This window comes from Microsporum canis, genomic scaffold, assembly GCF_000151145.1.
Source record: "Microsporum canis CBS 113480 supercont1.4 genomic scaffold, whole genome shotgun sequence".
Lineage (NCBI taxonomy): Eukaryota > Fungi > Ascomycota > Eurotiomycetes > Onygenales > Arthrodermataceae > Microsporum > Microsporum canis.
In genome coordinates this window covers 497,105-517,725 of record NW_003299166.1, presented here as the reverse complement: position 1 = coordinate 517,725, position 20,621 = coordinate 497,105, and the positions used below count along the sequence as shown (strand labels likewise).

Below are 20,621 nucleotides of genomic sequence, written 5' to 3'. Positions count from 1 at the left end.
CGTACGGGTTATGCCACTTGAGTATAATGCTGAGTATCCAGGCGAGCTCCGTCCTTCAGACATCCTTTATCTCTTTGCATGCATGGGGAAACCTTGACGCTTCACCGCCTCCCCCTTGCCGCGAGAATGCTATACGAGGGGAGTGGAAGCGTCGGCTATCAGTTGAGGATGTGCATGGAATATGCACCCTCCCATGCAGTTAACTCCCATGGGCTCTGCTGCAGAGACAATCGAACATCCCAACAGCCCGTGAGTCGCGAGGGGAAGTAGTTTAATTCCTGTGGCTGTCTCTTCGCCGCTTGATTGGCGTCGCATGGCGTGATATGACATACTACGTAGGAGCGAAGAGGTGTCGAGTATCAGTTCTAGTCAGTGATGCGGTTTATCCCCAAGCAACGAAACCAAGGCATCGGGGCGTGGCTTGCAGGTCAAGTTGTTATGGTAGCAGCAGCAGGAGTGTTGCAGCACATAGTTCATCGAGTCCAGCAGCTGTACCATGTCTATCTGGTCTATAACCGGCCGTGGTCGCACGATCTGACTGTGGGAAGATAAACCAGCAGCAACAGGAGCTATGGAGTCTATCTCCGGCGAGAGAGTTTCTGCGAAAGTAGTTGAAGTCAGTTGGAGCAGAAGTAAGAGTGTATATGAAGGTGTAACTACATCGAGGACGAAGCTGTACCTGGTACTTACGGGCGTTGGCCAATAGCATCGAGTTCGCCGCAGACTTTTTATAGTGCGAGCCTGTGGGGCTGATAAGGGCGGCCGAAGTACCTGGTACTTCTTCATCTCTTTTTCTCCCTATAGACGAGACCTTCCAAGGGGGGGAGAAGACGGCGAGGACGGACAGAAGAGCTACAGGGAGATCGAAGAGCACTGATGGCAGATCCAGTCTAGACAGCCTATTCGCCCTTGTTCCCCTTCTTCTAACTATCCCTGGCTTGCTGCGCTACCGGTGGCGACCAGGTTGACGGCAAGAAATCTGCATCCGCCGCCCAGCTTCTTCCCTCTTATTATATTCCTTTTCTTCATATCTTCGTCCTCTTCTTAGCTACTTATCAACGTCCTCCTCCTCCTCTTCTTCTTCCCCCCCCTGTCCTCTTCTTCTTCTCTTTCAAGTTTCGTCGTTGTGTTGCTGTTCTTCCCCCTCTTCTTCCCCTTCTTTTGGTGGGTTTGTTCACGCTCGCTCAAGAACCATCAACCACGGAGTACCCACCACCGACGACGACAGGCTACAGGAACTAGAACGAGGACATCCTGTTCAGTTCGTTGTTCGTCCCCCTGATGCAGTGATCAGTTCGACCTTCTCCCGTCTGTTACTGCTGGGCTTGTAAGTGGAGTTGATCTACAGCTAAGACACGCAGCTGACAAGAGCTATAGAAGAGCCAGGAAAAAGGACGACAACAGGCCGGATGCCATACATTCCCCCTTCGTCCGCACCCCCTTCCCCCACAGGAACTTCGCCTGCACCGTCTTTGCCTTCGGGAACGGCTACGGTCTCGTCTCCGGCCAGAGGGGCAGCTGGTCCTGCCCGCCGCCATGGACGCCATAACTCCGAGCCGGCCCTGAGCTTCCCGCGGCCGTCGAGCTCCTCTTACCTGCACAGACACAGGCGTAGCCCCACCATGCGTACGCCGGTGGCCCGTCTGCAGCAGGTCGACGGCCAGCAGCAGCCTCATCACGACGTCTGGACGGGAGGCATGGGCATGGTCCTGTCCCCGCCCGAGTCGAGGAACAACTCTGGGGACGAGGAGGATGCGAAGAGACAGGACCACCACCACCAGCAGCAGCAGATGAGGATGCTTGGTGGTCTGACAGACGCAATCTCATCCATTGACCAGAAGAAACAACAGCAGGAGGAGAAGAAGAGCAAGACAGAGGAAGGATCCGGGATCCTGCTCTATTCGATGCCGGAGCAGGCGACCCAGACTCCCGATCAGAGTGACCAGGACGAGGAGGAGCTGGCCAAGAAGCCACCGATGCTGCGGAAGAAGTCTGGTGAGCTGGTGAGGCCCGCCATCAGGCTACGGCAGGGACGCCCGCTCAGCATGCCCGGAACCCCCACTTTCTCCAAGGCAGTCCACTTTGGAGCCCAGCTGGAGGAGGTCCGTCACTTCATGCAGCTCGACAGGCCCCTGGCCGTCAGTGCCGGCTCCTCGCCCGTCGAGGAGTACGACGGAGACACGGAGTTCCCCTTCAACACCTGCGGCGGCAGCACTTGTGCCGCTAATGCCGCCGCCGCCGCCGCCGCCGCCGCCAAAGATACCTGGGAAGCACGAGTGACCAACTTCCCTTCCATGCTGGACGACACGCGTCTCAGCCGGCCTGTCCGTCTACGACGCATCCAGCTCTGCCCGGACACCCGCGCCCTCCTCGGCACCATAGCGGTGGCCAACCTCTCATACTCAAAGTATGTCACCGCCCGCTTCACCCTGGACAACTGGAAGACCGTCTCGGAGGTCACGGGTGAGTATGTGGCCCAGGGCAGGCCCTGCATCGACCGTGACGAGAGGGTAGGGTTCGATACCTTTTCCTTCTCCATCGAGCTGGCGGACCAGCTCAGACACGGCATGGAGAACAAGACGCTCTTCCTCTGCCTGAAGTATAACGTTGGCGGAAGGGAGTTCTGGGACAACAACGACGACATGAACTATCAGATCGTCTTCTCCCGACGGCCCGCCGGTGCTGCCTCTGTTGCAGTGGGCGGGTGTGCCCGAGACCCGCTCTTCAGAGCTCGCATGGCACGAGCGAAGAACTCCAAGTCTCGATCCAGGCCGCTGTCGATGGTTGCCATGGGTATGAACATGAACATGAACGTGGACATGGGGATCAAGGTAGCCGCCAAAGAGACCCAGTTCCAGATCACCAGCTCTCAGCCGCACGAAGTCGAAGTAGACGTCGACTCGGAGAAGGAAGGCTGGTTCCCCGAGTCTGGTTCCCCTACGAGAAAGAACAAGATACGCGCCAACGTGTTTGGCGACCGGTATGACTTCTCTGCGTCCCTGACCACGGCGGCCAGCTCCCGCACCCAGGCCTTTGGGCACCAGCACAGCCATAGCATGCCCGAGCTGCGGACCGCTGAGAGCCAGGAGAGCAGCACCAGCGAGTCGGACGAGTCTCCCACCGGAAACGAGAAGAGACTCTCTGATTTCCTTTCCGACAGACCAAACCATGAGTCCCAGGTCTACAAGGAGCTAGTCGACAAATACTGCTTCGTGAGTTTTCCCATTCCCCCTTCAACTTCTTTCCCCATGCATCTATTTACTAATGAAGGCCACCAGTTCGGCTCTGCAAAGGGAAAACGCTGCTCCAGCATGCCCTCCAAGGACGGGACAGAGCTAGACCCCGAAGCAGAGGGTGAGCCAGCCAGGCCACCAGCGACGTCTACCCCCACCTTGCACTCCATGCACATGAACAGGCACCTCCCCCGCCGCCTGTCACCTCCACCAACTATATCTGCCTCTGCCTCACCGTCATCCACATCCACATCTACGTCTGATACAGAGGGTGTGAAGACCCCGCCGCCTTCGACTTCGGGGATCCTTCCCTTCCCCTTTACGCGAGAGAGAGGGATGCCCGCCTCTCCTGCCCCAACGGCGATATTAGGATGATCACCCTACCTTCAGCAGCAGCACACCCAGCAGCACACATCCTCGTTAAACAGCGACGACTTTTGTTTTCTCTTCTTCCCATCTGTTTATGAACGGACGGAACTTCCTCCACCCGGCTTGATCGGTCTACCGTTAATCCTCGACTTTTCGTCTCTGTCAGCTTTTTTACTCTTTTCTCGTTTCAGCAGCTTCCAGTAGCAAAGCATGTGGGCCTTTTTCCTTTTCCCTTCCATCGACCAGACTGCATGTCTTCCTACGAAGAAACCCATCACCAAAAACATCTTCCCTTCAGTGTGTCCTTTTGATGATGCGTGATGTATTTATGTATTTGTTCTCTCTGTGCTTTTTCCTCCCCTTCCTGGCGCATGGGGACTGGGTGTGGCGTCTTCCCTTTTTTATGTTCTTTTTTCCCAGCGTTGTATCTGTCTGTCTCTTGGGCTGTTTTCGTCTTGTTCGTGGGATTCCGGAGTTGCTGTGGTTCGGCCGGAAAAGCGTCTCTTTTTCGTGTCACTGTCACTTGTTACTTTTAGTTATTTCTGTGGATTCTTCCTCCGGACGAGGGAGACTACGTATGATGATAATGAAGCGTCTTACTCCATCAACCGTACTCCGTATCATCCTATGTATGGATCTATATAGAGTGAGGTTCTTTCACGTGACCCTTACTAATCACCGAAACCTAAAGCCGCCTTAAGCGTTTCTTCCTTTTTTCCCTAACAAAAAAACACGCCTAGAAAGTTGCTTCTTTGCGCCGCGACTTTCTCGCCCTTTTTTTGGCGTGATCTCGCTTTCGTTTTTGATCTTTTTTTTTTGTTTCCCGACATCAACCTCTGACTAAGCAATCAGGCTACCAAGCAAAAAAAAAAAAAATCAAGATCAACCCTCAGCAAGTGATCTTGCGCGTCCGCCCCAAGTATATATTAAGGCTCCAGCACCACACACTTTCTTCCCCCTTTTTCTTCTTCTTCTTTACCTTCATGCTCAACCAACGCTCAACGTCATCGACTTTTCATCCACCACGCGTGTTTCTTCATCGTCTCTGACATCTCAAGTCTTCTATCGACTTATTACACGTCTTCTTACCCTTTTAACTAGCAAAGATGACTGGACGTAAGTTGTTCTCTTCTCATCGACGTCTGGTGCCGGTGATGCTGGTGAGGCTTGGCGGTGAAGGTCGCCACTTTAGGCCGTTTCTCGATGCTGGTCAACGCGACTTGTCACCGTCACCGCGTCACCACCTCGTCCTTGCATCCTGGACGATCTCGTTGTCTTTCTTCTTCGAAGCTAGCTAACCTCTTTGCTCTTGACAGGCGGCAAGGGAGGCAAGGGACTCGGCAAGGGTGGCGCCAAGCGTCACCGTAAGATCCTCCGCGACAACATCCACGGCATCACCAAGCCTGCTATCCGCCGTCTCGCTCGTCGTGGTGGTGTCAAGCGTATCTCTGCCAGTACGTCTCTACCCATGATGTCCTTTATGATTATCTTTCATGAGTTGCTAATGCCTGTCAGTGATCTACGGCGAAACCCGCAACGTGCTCAAGTCTTTCCTCGAATCTGTCATTCGCGACGCAGTCACCTATACCGAACACGCTAAGCGCAAGACCGTCACATCCCTTGATGTCGTGTATGCTCTCAAGAGACAGGGCCGTACCCTCTATGGATTCGGTGGATAGACGCATTCCCTTATTTTCTTTGCTTTCTCTTGTCACTTTCCTTTTTAACGGGTGGATTTTCTTCGAGTGGGACGGACGGGATACTTGGGGTTGCAGCATGTTTAATGAGCTTTAGGCAATGGAGTCTGGTTTCTCTTTATCTCTTTTATAGTACATACACCTATCCATGAGTAAAGCCGAGGCTGCATTACTAAGCAACGGGGAAAAGAAGGCCCGTCTGAACTTACATAATCTTGTTACTCGAGCTAGTCCTGATAAGGAACCTGCCAAGACCAACTTAAAACACGCCAAAAGCAAAAAAAAAAAAAAAGCAAAGAAAAAGAACATCACGACATGTTTTGGCCAGGAGAAGGAGAAGAAGCATGACAAGGTCAAGGGGATCAGTTACCCGGCCAATAATGCAGACCAAAGAGTAATATCTCCGCCTCTTAAGGCATGACAAGCGTCGCCCTATGCGCCAGGCGCCGTTACTCACTTTCATATAGCATACATAGTAAAAGCTCCGGGCATCTACTACTTATCAACAGAGCACCAGTTGGAGGTTACATGTGAACGACGGTCCAGTTCGTAAGTAGAGTTGTTCCACTCGGAGCAAGCTCGTTTTCTCTCCTCCTCCTTCAGCTGGGATTTTGAGTGACTGATCGTCGGCCGCAGGAGTGATCGTCATGCAACTTCTGCAACTTCTGCCACTGCCCATCCCGGGCTAAACCGAAGCCCTGATAGTGCTGGGGAAGATGGAGAAGATGGAAACGACTGGGCGAGCGCTGATTCTCTACCACAATTCGACAAGTCTGCGGCCGGGCCAAGAAAGGTTCATCTCGCCCAACGCGGCTGAGGGGAAAGAATATGAGCTGAAACGCGTTACATCGCCTTCTTGATTCGACATGCTGGCCAGGGTGAGAGAAGAGGGGGCCCAGTTTGGGGAATCCTGGAACGCTCGTCTGCCCCTTTACCATGCTCATGCGTGTGTGCCATGCAGATAGTACATCATCGTACGCTGCTGTGATGTTGTGCTGCTGTTGATGCGATTGCTTTGATGAATACGGGTAGCCATGGGTATTTGTATGACGTTGACCCTTTCTACTTCCTGTCTGGGGAGGAGGAGCTTGCGGAGCCCTGGTGGCGGATCATGTCTGACCTGTTTTCGTGGGGAAGAATTTCTGTCCAGTTTCTGGAAATCAGCAGAGGTCGACGATCAGGGCCCGGGCGGGTGAGGACGGGCAGACATCCGGCCCTGCTTATCACCCGCTGGTACCCCCTTTGGTTTAAGATGAAAGGGGACGGATGGACGTGTATATATAGCTGGTTCGTCTCGCCGTTTCCAAGACGTTTGCTCTCTCTCTCTCCCCTTTCACTTCTTGAAACCAACACTCTCTTTTCCTCTTCCATTTTCTTCTTTCTTCTCTCCTTACGCCCGACTTCTTCTCAGTCATTCATCATGAAGGTCCTTGCTGCCCTCGCGCTGAGCGCCCTGGCTCTGGCCAAACCAACTCCTCCCATGCCGGGCATGTCTTTGATCCAGACTGGTCCCCAGGAGACTCGCTGGGTCACCGATGCTGAGAAGCTCGAATTGACCATGGTATATACACGTTTGTCCGTATTACAGGTTTAAGGGGCCATGCTAACAGAGTATATAGAACAACGTTGGCTTCTTTGATATCACCGACATGCCAGTTACTGCCAGCTCTGTCACCAAGCCAAAGTCCTATGCTTTCCCCGGAAACGTCAGCCACCAGGCAGACGTCAAGCCACTTCTCGGAAAACTCTCTTCTGACCACCTCATGAGCAACCTCCAGAAGTTCTCCGACTTCCCCAACCGCTACTACCAGGCTGACACCGGTGTCCAGTCTGCCGAATGGGTCCTCTCCCAGGTCCAAGGAGTCATTGGCAAGATCCAGGGTGCTAAGGCCGAGAAGATCGAGCACAAGTGGAAGCAGCCCAGCATCCGTGCCATCATTCCCGGAAAGTCCGAGAAGATTGTCGTCGTCGGTGCTCACCAGGACAGCATCAACGGCCAAAACCCCAAGGCAGCTGCCCCCGGTGCTGATGACAACGGCTCCGGCTCCATGACCATCCTCGAGGCCCTGACCGCCCTCGTCTCTGACCAGAAGATTGCTGGCGGCCAGGCTACCAACACCATCGAGTTCCACTGGTACGCCGGAGAGGAGGCTGGCCTCCTCGGCTCCCAGGCCGTCTTCCAGCAGTACAAGCAGGCTGGCAAGGAGGTCGTTGCCATGCTTAACCAGGACATGACCGGATACGGAAAGACCATGGGTATCATCACTGACAACTCCGACTCCGCCCTCACCACCTTCACCAAGATGATCCTCGACACCGTAAGTTTGCCTTCTTTCTAGGCCTTCTCAGGGAAAAACAAGCTAACTCTTCCAGTACACCACCGCCAAGTACGCTGACTCCGAGTGCGGCTACGCCTGCTCTGACCACGCCTCTGCTAACAAGGCCGGCTACCCATCTGCCTTCGTCTACGAGGCTGTGCTCGGCCAGGACAACCCAGCCATCCACTCCCCTGACGACACCATTGATAAGCTCGACCCTGCCAAGATGCTCGAACACGCTAAGCTCGTCGTCGGCTTCGCATACGAGCTTGCCTTCGCCAACTTGTAAATCACCAATCGTCGCGTGACACCGCCATAGAAGAAGAAATGGGAGTTGATTTGATATAGAGAGTTGATTGGGGGAGGATCCGCGTTGATAGCGGACGCTGATATGACATATGACATGATTGATGCATGTGTATGCATATCTGTACATAGTTTATATTATATATGGACATACATATCGTTTACACTTGTTCTGCGCGAATTCTTTGATATCTTCTTTCGTCACTGCTCTTAAATGAACGTAGAATGTAGCGAGGATGAAGATAGTGAATCAGTCTCGGTGACGCGGGTAGTAGATATAAGCAGCAGTAATACCACACATTCCACTCGACTAAGTGTTTTCCACGTAAACATAGGCTGATCGCTCGACTCTAGCTGTAGCATTGCCGTGGAGTGCTTTAACAAGTCGACGTTTCGATGCAGCAGTTATCGACAGTGAAGACATCCAGCGGGTGTATGCCACTACCAGAGATGGCTACCAACAATACCACAAAGCTCGACATTCCAACAATAAATAACTGAACTGGTCACTTTTATATCATATTTCTATTCTTTTGCTAGTAACCGCATAAATATGCAAGATTATATAATCTACGGAGGTGGGAAGCAAGCTTAATTCCAACTTTCGACTTCATGAACATCTCGACGCAGTATTATTATATGAATTATATCATACCACCAGGTAAAGGTGTTCATATATCTAGCAACTGGTCAAGAGACAATGGTAAGTCGCTTCTCGTGCCCGCCGTCGAAGCCCAACTGACTGACTGATACATACGTAACTATAGGACGACCTACGAAGCTACGATCTATATACCTCCCTAGCTCAAAACAACGACTCCATCACCTCCGCAAGCCATACTGCAACCGAAGCCCTAGCCGTAGCCCTGTCAACGGCTCTATTCTACCCTCTAGACTCAATAATCACCCGTCTACAAGTTCGATATACCCAAGATAGCGTACCAAAGCACTCGGACAGTACCAAACGAAACGTAGAGGGCGAGATACAGAACTGTCTTGACACGATTCGCGATGTGGGCGGTCTAGCTGCGGAAGGACTAAAAGATCCCAACGCCCGAAAGGCACTGTATGCAGGCGTGTGTGAAGCGGCGGGTAAAGAGGCGTTGGAATACCTGTTTTTTGGCGCCGTTTATTCGATGCTCTCGCGCCGGTTCCTATGGTTGAAGATGCGTGGCAAGACGGGGCTTGTTCATGATATTTCTATCTCCCTGGTATCGAGGGCGTTGGCCAGCCTGTTGACAGAACCTATTGCTACGATCGTTGTGAGAAGGCAGGTTGGTGGTTCTGGTAGGATGAGTGCACTTGATGATGTCATGCGTGAAAAAGGGGTAAAGGGATTATGGTCTGGATACTGGGCTACGCTGATTTTGTCGACGAAGTCTTCGATTATGGCGTTGGCGGTTTCGTTGCTACGCGGCTGTTTGGCTCGTGTGAGGGGACATGCTGGTGATGGGAAGGAAGGTGCGGTAAGTATAGGGTTTACCAGAGCCGTTGCTGAGTCGGTTCTGTACCGTGTTTCTGTCATGCAGGCTTGTGCGAGAGCCGGTGGTTCTGTGCGTGCGAATACAAGGGGGAAAGGAAGTAAGCTGTCTACCAACGTATCTCCTCTTAATGCTGAATGTATGCTAACTCTACTACAGGTCTCATGCTAGAGGTTTCCAGAGGACTGCTTAGCCAGGGAGTTACGGCAGTGACACATGACCTCCTTACTGCGGTAATGCTGCGTCTATCCACGTTACTGCTCTACGTGCTAGAACCGTTCTTGTTGTCCGAAGAGGCGATTACAGAGTCGATGCGTGATTCAGCCGGCACAGATGCGGGTGCAGCCAACCAGCAGCTGCTTGATGATGCAAAGTATATAAATCGTGCTGCCAAGGGGGCAATCGATATTGTGAACCGTGGAGTTGGCCTTGCAACTCATGGCAAGGACAACCATGGAGTTACGGACGCTGTTGCTGAACTTGTGGGTGACTATGTCGAAGATGCCCCTGAGGAAGGGTACCTCTGGTTTCGAGAACGAGATGGGCGTCATTGATAGGGCAGGCCATGGTATGTGTCGACCGTATCCATGGTACGCTGTATGGCCTTCCATGACATCCAGGTCCTGTGTATAAGTATACGGTCCGGCAGCCATCTTCCCCTTCTCTTCTTCACTAAACTGACTGCATACGCCGGAATACAGCCACACCACATATAGTCAGCCTACATACCGTATCCTGCCATTAACATGGACAATCAACCCATCGAAAGGGCTCCCAACCCAATCTTCCTAATGGTATGTCTCCTCTCTGCTATACCCTCTGCCGAACTACCGTGAAAATACTGACTGACCATCAGGGAGAGGATCCTGGCAAGATACCAACCCAGGCTCCCCGGGCAATGCCTGAAATTCCTGATTTCAGGCCTCGCGAAAAAGAAATCGACCCATTCCGCCGCGCTAATATAGACACAGATATCACTCGCGTCCATAACCTCATGATGCGTGACTTTCTCTGTGCTAGTTACGGCGTCCCCGAGGGAGGAGAAATCCCCGAACGTGAAGAGGGTGACAAACCGATTACTTCTACCCAGTTATTGGCACAAGGTAAGATGTCATCATCGTCATATAATAGAGGCTCAGCCACTGACCATCTCCACAAGCTGCTGGGCCGGTCATCGACGTACCCGTTGGGCCCCAAACGCCGGGAGAGCCTGTGCCGGTGGCCAAATTCAACCTGGACTCCATGTACCCCTTTACCGGGGAGCATAAGCGAGAGATGGCCTGCTGGCGCAGAATCATGGAATCTCTACCACACACTCCTCCTGAGCTGGTTGCCTACTACGCCAACCTTGCGGCATCCTTCGAAGCCGGCGAACCGGATGACGAACCGTCAGAGCAGTTGATTGCTCTTTTGCTTGAAAGGTTTAGTTTCAACGACTCTTCTGAGGAAGAGGACGACTGTTGAAGCCACTGACGCAACCAAGTGATATCAAAGGCTCTCTGCCGATGGTCCTTCTGTCCTGTCTGCCCTTTATGATTGATGCCATAAACTGTATATTAGTATAAATGCATGGATATCGTCTCTATCATCGCTTGTCTTGTAGTTAGTAGAAAGTCTTGACCTGCTCAGCCACAACGCCACCGCTGCACCCCAGAAAACAACGTTGAGAGATGAAGATGCGTTTCAAGGGCTTTCGCCTCGAGTAAAAAAAAAGTGTCCAGACATCCAGCGCAACAACAACAGCCCAGGCTGGCCCTGGTTTCGCTTCTTCTTTCGCCTCGTCTTCCTTTGGCTGCAGAGATGCAGATACTGGAACAAGTCCCGGTTTGAGACAAGAAGCACAGCAGAACCACCGAGACAGACAGAAAAACACCCCGCTCGCCCTCATCGCAACCGGCATACTCCGGTCGAAGACACATAAATCTCTTTTGACATCGTCTTCCTCTTCCTCTTCTTCATCTTCTTTCTTGTCTTGATGAGACGGCGTACGGCAGCTTGAGATGGCGTTGCTTCAGAACGAAGAGTACGTTGGGGAGAGAGATACACAAATGAGAATAAGATGAGACAAAGACTGACTGACGGAGATATATAGATTCACCATCTGGCAGCTTCGGACCTCCTACCTGGCTACGATCAAGGACGGGGTCGGCGACCGTCTTATCAATGTGAACTCGTCGATATTGAACTCGCCTTGCTTCCGGTCCGCTGGGTGGTCGGCCACTGCTGACCCCAACGCCGCTCATATCAAACGCACACACTCACCCCCCATACCCACGGCGACGACGGTGGGCGAACAATATGCTACTCATGGCGCTGCGCGACGTGGTAACGCCAGCGTCAACGTCAACGGAAGAACAGAAGCGATTACAAGGGAGGGCAGCTTTGGTGGCGAGGACACCTTGCAGCTAGGCGCCAGGCGTGGGAACGCGGCCGAAGAAGACGGAGATGAAGAGATCACGTTGAACCCGGAGGGGATTGCGGGGCTGGGATTTGCAAATATCATGCGGCAGACGTATAAGAAGAAGGGGAGCCGGAGCGAGTTGGGGCGGAGAGGGCATGGAAAGGGTTCCAGACGGCCTGTGACTCCCGGTGAAGGGGAGGAGGATAGCAGTGATCTCAGTGATGAGAGTGATGAAGAAACTTCCAGACAGAGGTACGTATGTGCAACGATCGTTTACTGGAGAATCTGAGGGCTGACACTCGGTTAGGGCGGTAAATCAGATACAGTTTACAAAGATGCCTGTTCGACATCGGGCGGACTCATCGCCCATCAGAGGCTCTGAGCATCAAGGCGGGCCGCGAGTGCTGATAACATCACCGTCTGTACGGTCGGTGGATAACCGGTTCCGCAGAAGCTCGCTGGGGGCGGTGGAAGCCATCAAGTCTCGAGCCAGACGAGATACAACTACAAGCAGTGACATGTCATCTGATATAGAACTAGACCCAGAGGCGATGAAAAGACGGCAGATGCAGTTTTCAAAGCATGAAAATGAAGCGTTTGTTCCGCGGGAGGAAGACGAAGATGCGGAGAGCGAGAAGCTGGAGGAAGAGGTAGAGATGGAAGCCGAGATGGCCAGTGGGGCCATGAGGACTCAGAGGGGAGAGCATGAGCAGGACGACGATTCTATCGCCGGGTCTGTTGGGTCAGCCATATCCTCAGACTTTGGCAACACAGCCGGATCGGGGTCGTTGCTGGGCCGCGGTGGACTCGATGTATCGTCGCCCCTGATACTGAACAAGATACCCAAAGGCATGGAGGCGCAGGGGGGAGGGGGAGGAGGCACAGGAGGCAGCAGTGGGGGCAGCGGAGGAGGAGGAGCAGTAGGAAGCGCATCACCAAGGAAGGATAAGGATACAGGTACGCCGGCACTGCCACGACTACCGCCAGCGCAACCTATTACGGCCACGGAGCCGGTCAGTCTGTTGTCTAACATGCTGAATGCGCGGAAGAAGGCTCCTGAGAACCCGATGGAGAAGTATGCTATACTGTCCGGCAAGGGTTCGTCGGGAACACCGCTGTATATCAAACTATTTACGCCCTGCGCAGAAGACCCGGAAGAGCCAATGGACATGCCTCTTACGAAGGACACAAAGGACGGCGACCACTCGCGGCCTGTGACCGTTGCCGAAGCCATCGGGCTCGCACTATGGCGATATATTGACGACAAGATCAAGCCGGCCATCGATGCCTCGAAGCTGGGCGTCAACTACTGGAACCTGCGGATGGTTGAGGACGGGGAGGTTGACTATGACTTCCCGCCCCTTGCGAGGAAACGGCCGATCACAGACTTTACCTCGAACAACAACCGGGCAGCTGGGTTCAGGGGCCGGTCGAGGAGCAAGCCTTACGACGAGTTTGCGCTGGTGGAGGCCTCGCCGGCGGAGTTTGCAGAGAACGAAGCAGCCTGTCCGGGGGATAGCGTTGCTGTCCCGGACGTCGCCACTCCCACGGCAGGAGAAGCGGCAGCAACGGCGACAGCAACGGGAGCAACGTCGACGGCATCAGCTCTGCCGTCGAATCATATCAAGGTGGCCATCGGCGGACGCCTGAACCCGATACTGGGCCATCCGTTCACTTCGGCGCTGAACGACAGCTCATTGCGGCCAGCCGACCTCCCAGCCATCCCTACGATGCAGGCCACGCCTCGACTGGGCGTGTCGACGCAGCTGAAGGTCCGGTACATCGACCTGGAGGCGTCTACACGGACGACGACGCTGAACACGTCGACGGACAGCTACATCGCCGAGATCCTGGACTCGGTGTGCAAGAAATGGCAGCTGGACAAGGGCAACTATCTGCTCAAGATCATGAACACCAACACCGTGGCACCGCTCGATCGCACCGTCGAAGCCCTGGGAAGCAACACGGAGCTCGACCTGATCCGCCGCCGCTTCGGTGCCGGCCCTCTCTCCCTCATGGGCTCACCGGGCAGCTCGTCCCCCAGCGCCCCTTTACTGGTCGACACCAACACCAACGGCGCCTCGAAGAAGAGCAAGAAGGGCGCCGCCTCACGCATGCTGCATCCGCTCTCGCAGAAGCAAGACGTCATCGTCGGCGGCTACTACAAGCGCTACAACGTCATACGCAAGCAGTCCATGTCCTTCACGACGTCCAGCCAGCGCATCCTGGCCTTTGACAACGACTACATGCACATCATGCCGGCGGAGACGGGCAAGACGCTGTTCGAGGCCAACAGCAAGACGACCTCGATCTCCTTCTGCGACGTTATTGGCTCCAAGGTGAGCAGGCGGCATCCAAAGAGCTTCCGGTTTGTGGTCCTGCGAGGCACAGAGGCGACGGAGCAGAAGAGATATGACTTTGAAGCGAGGAATGCAGTGGAAGCCATCGAGATTGTCGACGAGATTAAGAAGAATATGGCCCATTACCGGCTGTGAGGTCTGCTCTTGTCTCTGTCGTCTTTCTACTCTTCGTCTCTCCGTCTACTGTCTCTCTGTCTACTGTCTGGCGTTTCTATGTTCGGTTTCTGAGGACTCAGCACTCTTCGTCTATCAACTATCAGCTTGGATAGAATCTATTCTATGTTCATCTACGTTCATCTCCTCTCTGCGTAGTCTGTAGCTGGCATCTCGACCTTTCCCGCATCCCATAGTGTATCTTCGACCTTCTCGACTACACAGAGAGCATCACCGTAGACTTCTCTAGACTTGTATCTTCCGCTCTCGCCATCTCTGTGGCGTTGATCCGCGTCTTCTCTTCTCGTCTTCTTCTCGCCCAAACATCAACCTCTACAACTATCAACGTTGGCATCGATCAACCAACATCGGCATCGACATCGTCTTCTCGCTGAAACGATCCTTGTTCCACTTCTAACCGGAAATCCCAGCTTTGTCTCGTCTTGTCTCTTGCTCTCCTTCGTCCTCGCCGTCCGCTCTTCTTCACGGCCAGACGGACAAACGACCGGCCAGACAGACAGAAGAGAAGCCATCAGCCTTCGACAGCCTCGTCCATCGTTCTGGAGCCAGGATTTATCCTGCCGCGTTGCCACGGAAGATCAGGAGGCGTTTTTTCTCTGCCAAAAGGCACTTTTTTCTTCGCAGGTTTCGGACTTCTTGGAGAACTAAAAAGCCAGCGAACCCTCGACCTATAACTGCATATATATTAGCTATAATACGCATATATATATCACCTACGACTATTAACTAGATAAACCCATACAGCTAATACATGTCCTCGTTATCGTCTCTCCTGTCGACTTGCGCCCGCCGATAACGCTTTTCGTGCTGCATCCCCCCGGTGCCTCTTGGTCCTCCTCCTCCTCCTCCGCCTTTTGCCTCGCTCACACAAACACACTCTCACCCACAGCCTCGCTCTGGCCTGCCCTCTTTCGACAAGGTGGGCTGTCTTGGTCTCTTTTCCTGTTCCATGCCGACCTTTGGAGGGCTACTGAAGAAGCGGCGGACGAAGGACTCCAAGTCAAAGGACTTTGACTCTCCCGCTGAGACTACTGCTGCTGCTGCTGCTCATCCTCCTGCCACCGCCGCCTCCGCGCCCGCTGCGTTCCAAGGCCATACAGCCCAGTCAAGCGTCGACAGCAGCGCTGATACCTCGAACATACCGCTCTCTGCCGCCAGTGAGGACGGTGCCGCCGCCGGGGTTACTGCTGCTGACTCTGCCTCTTCTGCGCTTGCTGGTGCTGGTGCTGCCATCGAACCGCCCTCGACCAGCGTAACGCCCGCGCTCGCGAACATGTCCACCACCTACCAGCGTCCCAACACAGGAGATGTCTCCCAGTCGAGATCCCCCCAGCAGACGCAGCCGTCGGCCCTTCAATCGCCTCACAACGTCACCAGCATCAAGAACATTATAAACCCACCCCACCACGATGACCACCAGCAGCAGCATCAGCAGCTACAGCAGCACTCTACGGCGGCAGCTGATGCCTCAATTCGTGCCTCGCAGCGCCAATTGAAGGGGAAATACTCCCTGGGCGACTTTTCCATCCACCGTACCCTAGGAACCGGCAGTTTCGGTCGAGTCCATCTCGTCCAGTCTATACACAACCAGCGATTCTACGCTATAAAAGTCCTAAAGAAGGCGCAGGTTGTCAAGCTGAAGCAGGTCGAGCATACCAATGACGAGCGTGCGATGCTCGAACGGGTCAAGCACCCCTTCCTCGTCACTCTCTGGGGGACCTTCCAGGATGCAAAGAACCTCTACATGGTCATGGATTTCGCCGAAGGTGGTGAGCTCTTCAGCCTGCTCAGAAAGTCGCAGGTATGTCTTGTTCTTTTTTACATATAACCCGTATACCCGTACGCTGCTTTCCCCGCGGGGCCGTAGATTGCTGACCAAGGTATTATGATGTTAGCGATTCCCAAACCCGGTGGCGAAATTCTACGCCGCCGAAGTTACCCTGGCTCTCGAGTACCTGCATTCCAAGCACATTGTATACAGAGATCTGAAGCCCGAGAACTTGCTTCTAGACAAGAACGGGCATCTCAAGATCACGGATTTCGGGTTCGCAAAGGAAGTACGGGACATCACATGGACTCTGTGCGGGACACCAGACTACCTCGCCCCTGAGGTCGTCTCCTCCAAGGGCTACAACAAATCTGTCGATTGGTAGGTGTTCCTATTCAATATGTAATAATAGCTTGCTAACTAGACCAGGTGGTCCCTCGGTATACTCATCTTTGAAATGCTCTGCGGCTTCACCCCGTTCTGGGACAGCGGCTCTCCCATGAAAATATACGAAAACATCCTAAAATGCCGTGTCAAATACCCCCCTTCCTTGGTCCCGGATGCACAGGACCTACTATCTCGACTAATCACGCCCGATCTGACTAAGAGACTGGGCAATTTGCACGGTGGGTCGCAGGACGTAAAGAATCACCCGTGGTTTGCAGAAGTCACCTGGGAACTCCTTGCCCAGCGACGGATAGACGCCCCGTATATACCACCTGTCAAGGGCGGATCGGGTGATGCATGCATGTTCGATACTTATGCGGAAGAGACGGAACAGTACGGCCTCCCGGCGGAAGATGAGTAAGTTTGCCCATATATCCTTGTCAACATGGTTGATATATATTGTTGCTAAACCTTGCGCGCAGGTATGGTCATCTATTCCGAGAATTTTAACGAGGCAGTCCATTTTTTCTCCTGCCTTCATATATACTCATATATATATCCTTCCGTTGTCCTTCACATCCGGTAAAATTCAAAGCTAGCAGGAGAAAGCGGAAGACATCCCTCTCCTATATTTATGCTCGGCAACAGCTGGCCTGTGGATTTTCTCTTTTTCCCCCCCTCTCTCTCCTCCTTTGGTTTCTTCGTCTTTGTCTTTATTCGTGGTTTTATCCTGATCAAGATTCCAATCTCTTGATTCGCGAGCCTGCTATATCGCTCATCGCTTGATATATTCAGATTTCTCCCTCCATCAACCTCCTTTCATCTCACATTTAAAGAAAAGATTTTTATGAAAAACCTGGCGATATGGAATACGGACGAGTAGGAAAGGTGTCGTTTTGTCCCCTTGTCGTTTTGTCTGTTCCCCTTTTCTCATTTCTTGGTTGCTTTTCCCCCCTTACGAACAGGCAATTTAATACTTAATTGTCTCTGTACACCTCTGATGCATGGACGAGTTTTTCTGTTTATTTTTTCGGGGAGGGTATTTATCTATTTCATTTCTTTTGTTATGTTTTTATCTCACTGGCCAATTCCATCTGTCTTGCCGGCAGATGTCTATGCCTACATATATACATTCCATACCATATATCGATACATGGTCTGCATCTCGTTTTCGCACGTTTTACCGTTGTTTGCCTTTCCTCTTCCGCCTTTGCATGTTTGGCTGTTGAGTCGAGTTTCTTTTTGACTTCTTCGATATTGGTGGTAATGGTTCAAACTATGCATCTGTATACGGATGCGGGGATAATACGTGGGAATATCTAAAAGTTGATCAATATCTACTTGACTACAAGGCACAATTCAAGCTTCGTTCTTCTATATAAGTAGCATGAATATCAATATTTTTTTAGGACTCCCTCCTAGTAATATACAGGTACAAAATAGGCCGTGGCTGCTACATCACCCTCCCCTGGTGGCCGGCTAGACCAAGATAATATAACAACATCCACGCACTCGTCTTAACGCATGATCGTACAAACACACCCCCTCGAGGCCTGCCCATGCATGAGAAACCATCCCAAGTCTCGACCCAACATGGGTTCCCCAACACATTAAAAGTATGCATGCATATATCCCAACTAGAAAACCCCGCCGCTTCCACTCGATCCGTTCTTCTCGTTCTCCTGCTTCAATCGGCTAACGTACGACTGACTCGTGGCGTTCCAGAGAGAAATATACTTCTCCATACAGGTCTTTATGCAGCTCTGCTCGCCTGACGAAAGGCTGGAGCCGGGGGTAGGAACGCATTTTTCAAAACAGTTCGAGTTTAGTTTCTATACTCTTGTTAGTTATGCATGCGTATGTTAGAGATAAGGGCAACTGACCTCCATCAGCATTCGGGCGTTGTTCATGGCGGCCTCGCTTTGGAGCTGTTGTACTATGGCGGATTTCATTTCTGAGGAGGAAAGGTTGGGGGAGCCGGAGGAGGAGCTGAATGGATTCGAGAGAGACATGGTGACGGCGAATTGAGGCTGTTGGTTTGTCTTATTTGGTGCGTATTCTCTGTTCTCTGTATCTTTCTCTGTCTTGTTCTCTGTCTTGCTTTCTTCTATCTTTCTTCTTTCGATGTTTTTAGAGAAGGTCATGTGATGTCATGCTTAGTCATGATAGAAGCTACTTTCTTTCTTCGAGGAAAAAACGGCAAATCAACTATTAAAAGTGCTGATTTCTTTATGATATGAACATAATGCAAAGGTCGAGCTATATTTATGTCTTTTATATCCCTATTCGTTCTAGATAATCTCTAATACTTCCATCCGTCGATCCAGGACTGCTGCATTAAAGTAGATCCCGGATAAAGTGTTGATCCGCCTGGTCGAAGTGGACACAGTTATATCTACATAGTAGACACGAAACAACCGAAGCAACGATTGAACAAGACGCAGGGTTGTCATGTCCTTCATGGTCTGCTACTGCGGCATCGTCTAGACCCAGGCTACGCGGATTCAACCATAACATCACTGCCTGCTGCGTTGTGTCTAGTCCGCCGCCTTTCTTCTTCCCCCAGCTCAGCAACCGACTCGAGCAAGCAGATGTCCCGGTGACACACGACATTCTCTTGGACCTCTCTTTCACTCTCTAATACTTTTCCTACTTGGCCTATTCTCTTTCTCTCTCTCTCTAATCTCATTTACTATTGTTGAACCCGCTCTAAAGATGGCGTGGAAGCTGTTATCGTTCCTATTACTATCTCTTATTGGGGTGGCCAATGCCAGCACCCAGGCGAACGAAAATGACTTCGAGAACCACCCTACTACGAAGAGAGTGCCGGTATGTAGTATATCTAGTGCAATATGCAGATTATATATAATGATAGAGGATATGCGCTAATCTCTATTCCCTGTAGATGAGGTCATTTAGTTTATCATCGGTGCGTTAACGTCCGGATAAGCACAATAGCTGCTGCTCCCTGGGATAAAAATAATGATTGCTGACGGAGGATCGCATGCTTGTTCTTGGACGGATTAGCCTTATTTAGATTCCGATATGTCGAATCGATGGTTCGACTTTGGAGGAGACACCGTTATTCGTGCGGACCGGTACGTTTGCCGTCAATGTAAAGGACGAGGGCCGAACATGCTGATATACGCAGATTTATCCGTTTGACTGCCGATAGACCCTCACAAAGCGGTTGGATTTTTTCCCGTGTACCTCTTACTGCGACCAATTGGCAGGTGGGTGGCACAGGCTTCTCGATTCCAGGTCTCGTTCTACGGATCCTAATTTGGTGGTATATAGGTCGAAGTTGACTTTGCGATCAACGGCGAGGGAACTCTCCATGGAGACGGCATGGCTATGTGGCTTACTGAGGGTCGCGCAAGTCAAGGCCCGGTTTTTGGATCTGCGGATAGATTCAAGGGACTAGGTATCTTCATTGATACCTACAAGAACGGCCGGCAAGGATCGACTTTCCCGCTGGTTATGGCCATGCTTGGTGATGGTCATACCGCATATGACAAGGCTAAAGACGGCCAGGCGAATGAAATCGCATCATGCTCGGTACGGTGGTTCACGACTCTCAAAAGTATGCATCATTAACCAACTGGTTCTCCTAGGCTCGAGGAATCCGCGGCTCGTCATACCCCACTAAACTCCGTCTTACATACTTCCAGGATAAATACCTTGCCCTCGACCTGCAGTATAAGTCGGATATGACCTGGACTTCTTGCTTCAAGATTCAGTCAAAACCTGAATCTCCGATTAACCTGCCTGCCGCAGCCTACCTTGGTTTCAGTGCGGAAACCGGCGAGCTCAGCGATACCCATGATATCCTTGAAGTAGATGCTTTCTCTCTGTATACCAAGCAAGGGAGTGACAGCACCGGCCCTGGCCAAACCGCCCAATCTGCCAACCAGAGAAACGCCCAAAAGGAGCACACGCATCACGTGGCGAAAAGCGAAGGCAGTTGGCTATGGTTCTTTTTCAAGGTCATACTATTCTTTGCCGTCATTGCTGGAGCATACGTTGGATGGACCGTTTACCGAACGGCGAAGAGCAGGCGATTCTAACCTGGATAACACCGTTATCGTTCACAGCCTACATAATCAGTTACCCCCTTTTTACTTGGA

The 20,621-nt window shown here is 52.2% G+C and overlaps 9 protein-coding genes across 9 annotated transcripts; 8 read left to right on the top strand and 1 right to left on the bottom strand.

Annotated features, from left to right (window-relative positions):
- Positions 1 to 1,409: 1,409 nt before the first annotated feature.
- MCYG_04172 (conserved hypothetical protein) lies at positions 1,410 to 3,608 on the top strand (the record flags this gene model as incomplete). The annotated part of the gene is made up of 1 exon (XM_002846389.1): positions 1,410 to 3,608. The coding sequence occupies one exon, from the start codon at positions 1,410 to 1,412 to the stop codon at positions 3,606 to 3,608; it is 2,199 nt and encodes a 732-aa protein (XP_002846435.1).
- Positions 3,609 to 4,708: 1,100 nt separating this feature from the next.
- Positions 4,709 to 5,281, top strand: MCYG_04171 (histone h4; the record flags this gene model as incomplete). The annotated part of the gene is made up of 3 exons (XM_002846388.1): positions 4,709 to 4,718; positions 4,919 to 5,056; positions 5,118 to 5,281. The coding sequence occupies 3 exons, from the start codon at positions 4,709 to 4,711 to the stop codon at positions 5,279 to 5,281; spliced, it is 312 nt and encodes a 103-aa protein (XP_002846434.1).
- A 1,438-nt stretch (positions 5,282 to 6,719) lies between these two features.
- On the top strand, positions 6,720 to 7,906 carry MCYG_04170 (leucyl aminopeptidase; the record flags this gene model as incomplete). Its single annotated transcript, XM_002846387.1, has 3 exons — positions 6,720 to 6,860; positions 6,919 to 7,617; positions 7,673 to 7,906. The coding sequence occupies 3 exons, from the start codon at positions 6,720 to 6,722 to the stop codon at positions 7,904 to 7,906; spliced, it is 1,074 nt and encodes a 357-aa protein (XP_002846433.1).
- A 629-nt stretch (positions 7,907 to 8,535) lies between these two features.
- Positions 8,536 to 9,958, top strand: MCYG_04169 (conserved hypothetical protein; the record flags this gene model as incomplete). The annotated part of the gene is made up of 4 exons (XM_002846386.1): positions 8,536 to 8,584; positions 8,607 to 8,626; positions 8,691 to 9,504; positions 9,564 to 9,958. 4 exons carry the CDS (start codon positions 8,536 to 8,538, stop codon positions 9,956 to 9,958), a joined length of 1,278 nt encoding a protein of 425 aa, XP_002846432.1.
- Positions 9,959 to 10,150: 192 nt separating this feature from the next.
- MCYG_04168 (uncharacterized protein) lies at positions 10,151 to 10,868 on the top strand (the record flags this gene model as incomplete). Its single annotated transcript, XM_002846385.1, has 3 exons — positions 10,151 to 10,198; positions 10,261 to 10,507; positions 10,564 to 10,868. The coding sequence occupies 3 exons, from the start codon at positions 10,151 to 10,153 to the stop codon at positions 10,866 to 10,868; spliced, it is 600 nt and encodes a 199-aa protein (XP_002846431.1).
- A 536-nt stretch (positions 10,869 to 11,404) lies between these two features.
- MCYG_04167 (stress-activated map kinase-interacting protein 1) lies at positions 11,405 to 14,300 on the top strand (the record flags this gene model as incomplete). Its single annotated transcript, XM_002846384.1, has 3 exons — positions 11,405 to 11,427; positions 11,497 to 12,057; positions 12,179 to 14,300. The coding sequence occupies 3 exons, from the start codon at positions 11,405 to 11,407 to the stop codon at positions 14,298 to 14,300; spliced, it is 2,706 nt and encodes a 901-aa protein (XP_002846430.1).
- Positions 14,301 to 15,288: 988 nt separating this feature from the next.
- On the top strand, positions 15,289 to 17,004 carry MCYG_04166 (cAMP-dependent protein kinase type 3; the record flags this gene model as incomplete). The annotated part of the gene is made up of 4 exons (XM_002846383.1): positions 15,289 to 16,140; positions 16,235 to 16,488; positions 16,537 to 16,911; positions 16,977 to 17,004. The coding sequence occupies 4 exons, from the start codon at positions 15,289 to 15,291 to the stop codon at positions 17,002 to 17,004; spliced, it is 1,509 nt and encodes a 502-aa protein (XP_002846429.1).
- Positions 17,005 to 18,131: 1,127 nt separating this feature from the next.
- Positions 18,132 to 18,506, bottom strand: MCYG_04165 (mitochondrial intermembrane space translocase subunit Tim; the record flags this gene model as incomplete). The annotated part of the gene is made up of 2 exons (XM_002846382.1): positions 18,132 to 18,326; positions 18,378 to 18,506. The coding sequence occupies 2 exons, from the start codon at positions 18,504 to 18,506 to the stop codon at positions 18,132 to 18,134; spliced, it is 324 nt and encodes a 107-aa protein (XP_002846428.1).
- A 703-nt stretch (positions 18,507 to 19,209) lies between these two features.
- Positions 19,210 to 20,561, top strand: MCYG_04164 (lectin; the record flags this gene model as incomplete). The annotated part of the gene is made up of 6 exons (XM_002846381.1): positions 19,210 to 19,323; positions 19,400 to 19,423; positions 19,522 to 19,592; positions 19,646 to 19,727; positions 19,792 to 20,052; positions 20,109 to 20,561. 6 exons carry the CDS (start codon positions 19,210 to 19,212, stop codon positions 20,559 to 20,561), a joined length of 1,005 nt encoding a protein of 334 aa, XP_002846427.1.
- Between the last annotated feature and the right edge of the window lie 60 nt (positions 20,562 to 20,621).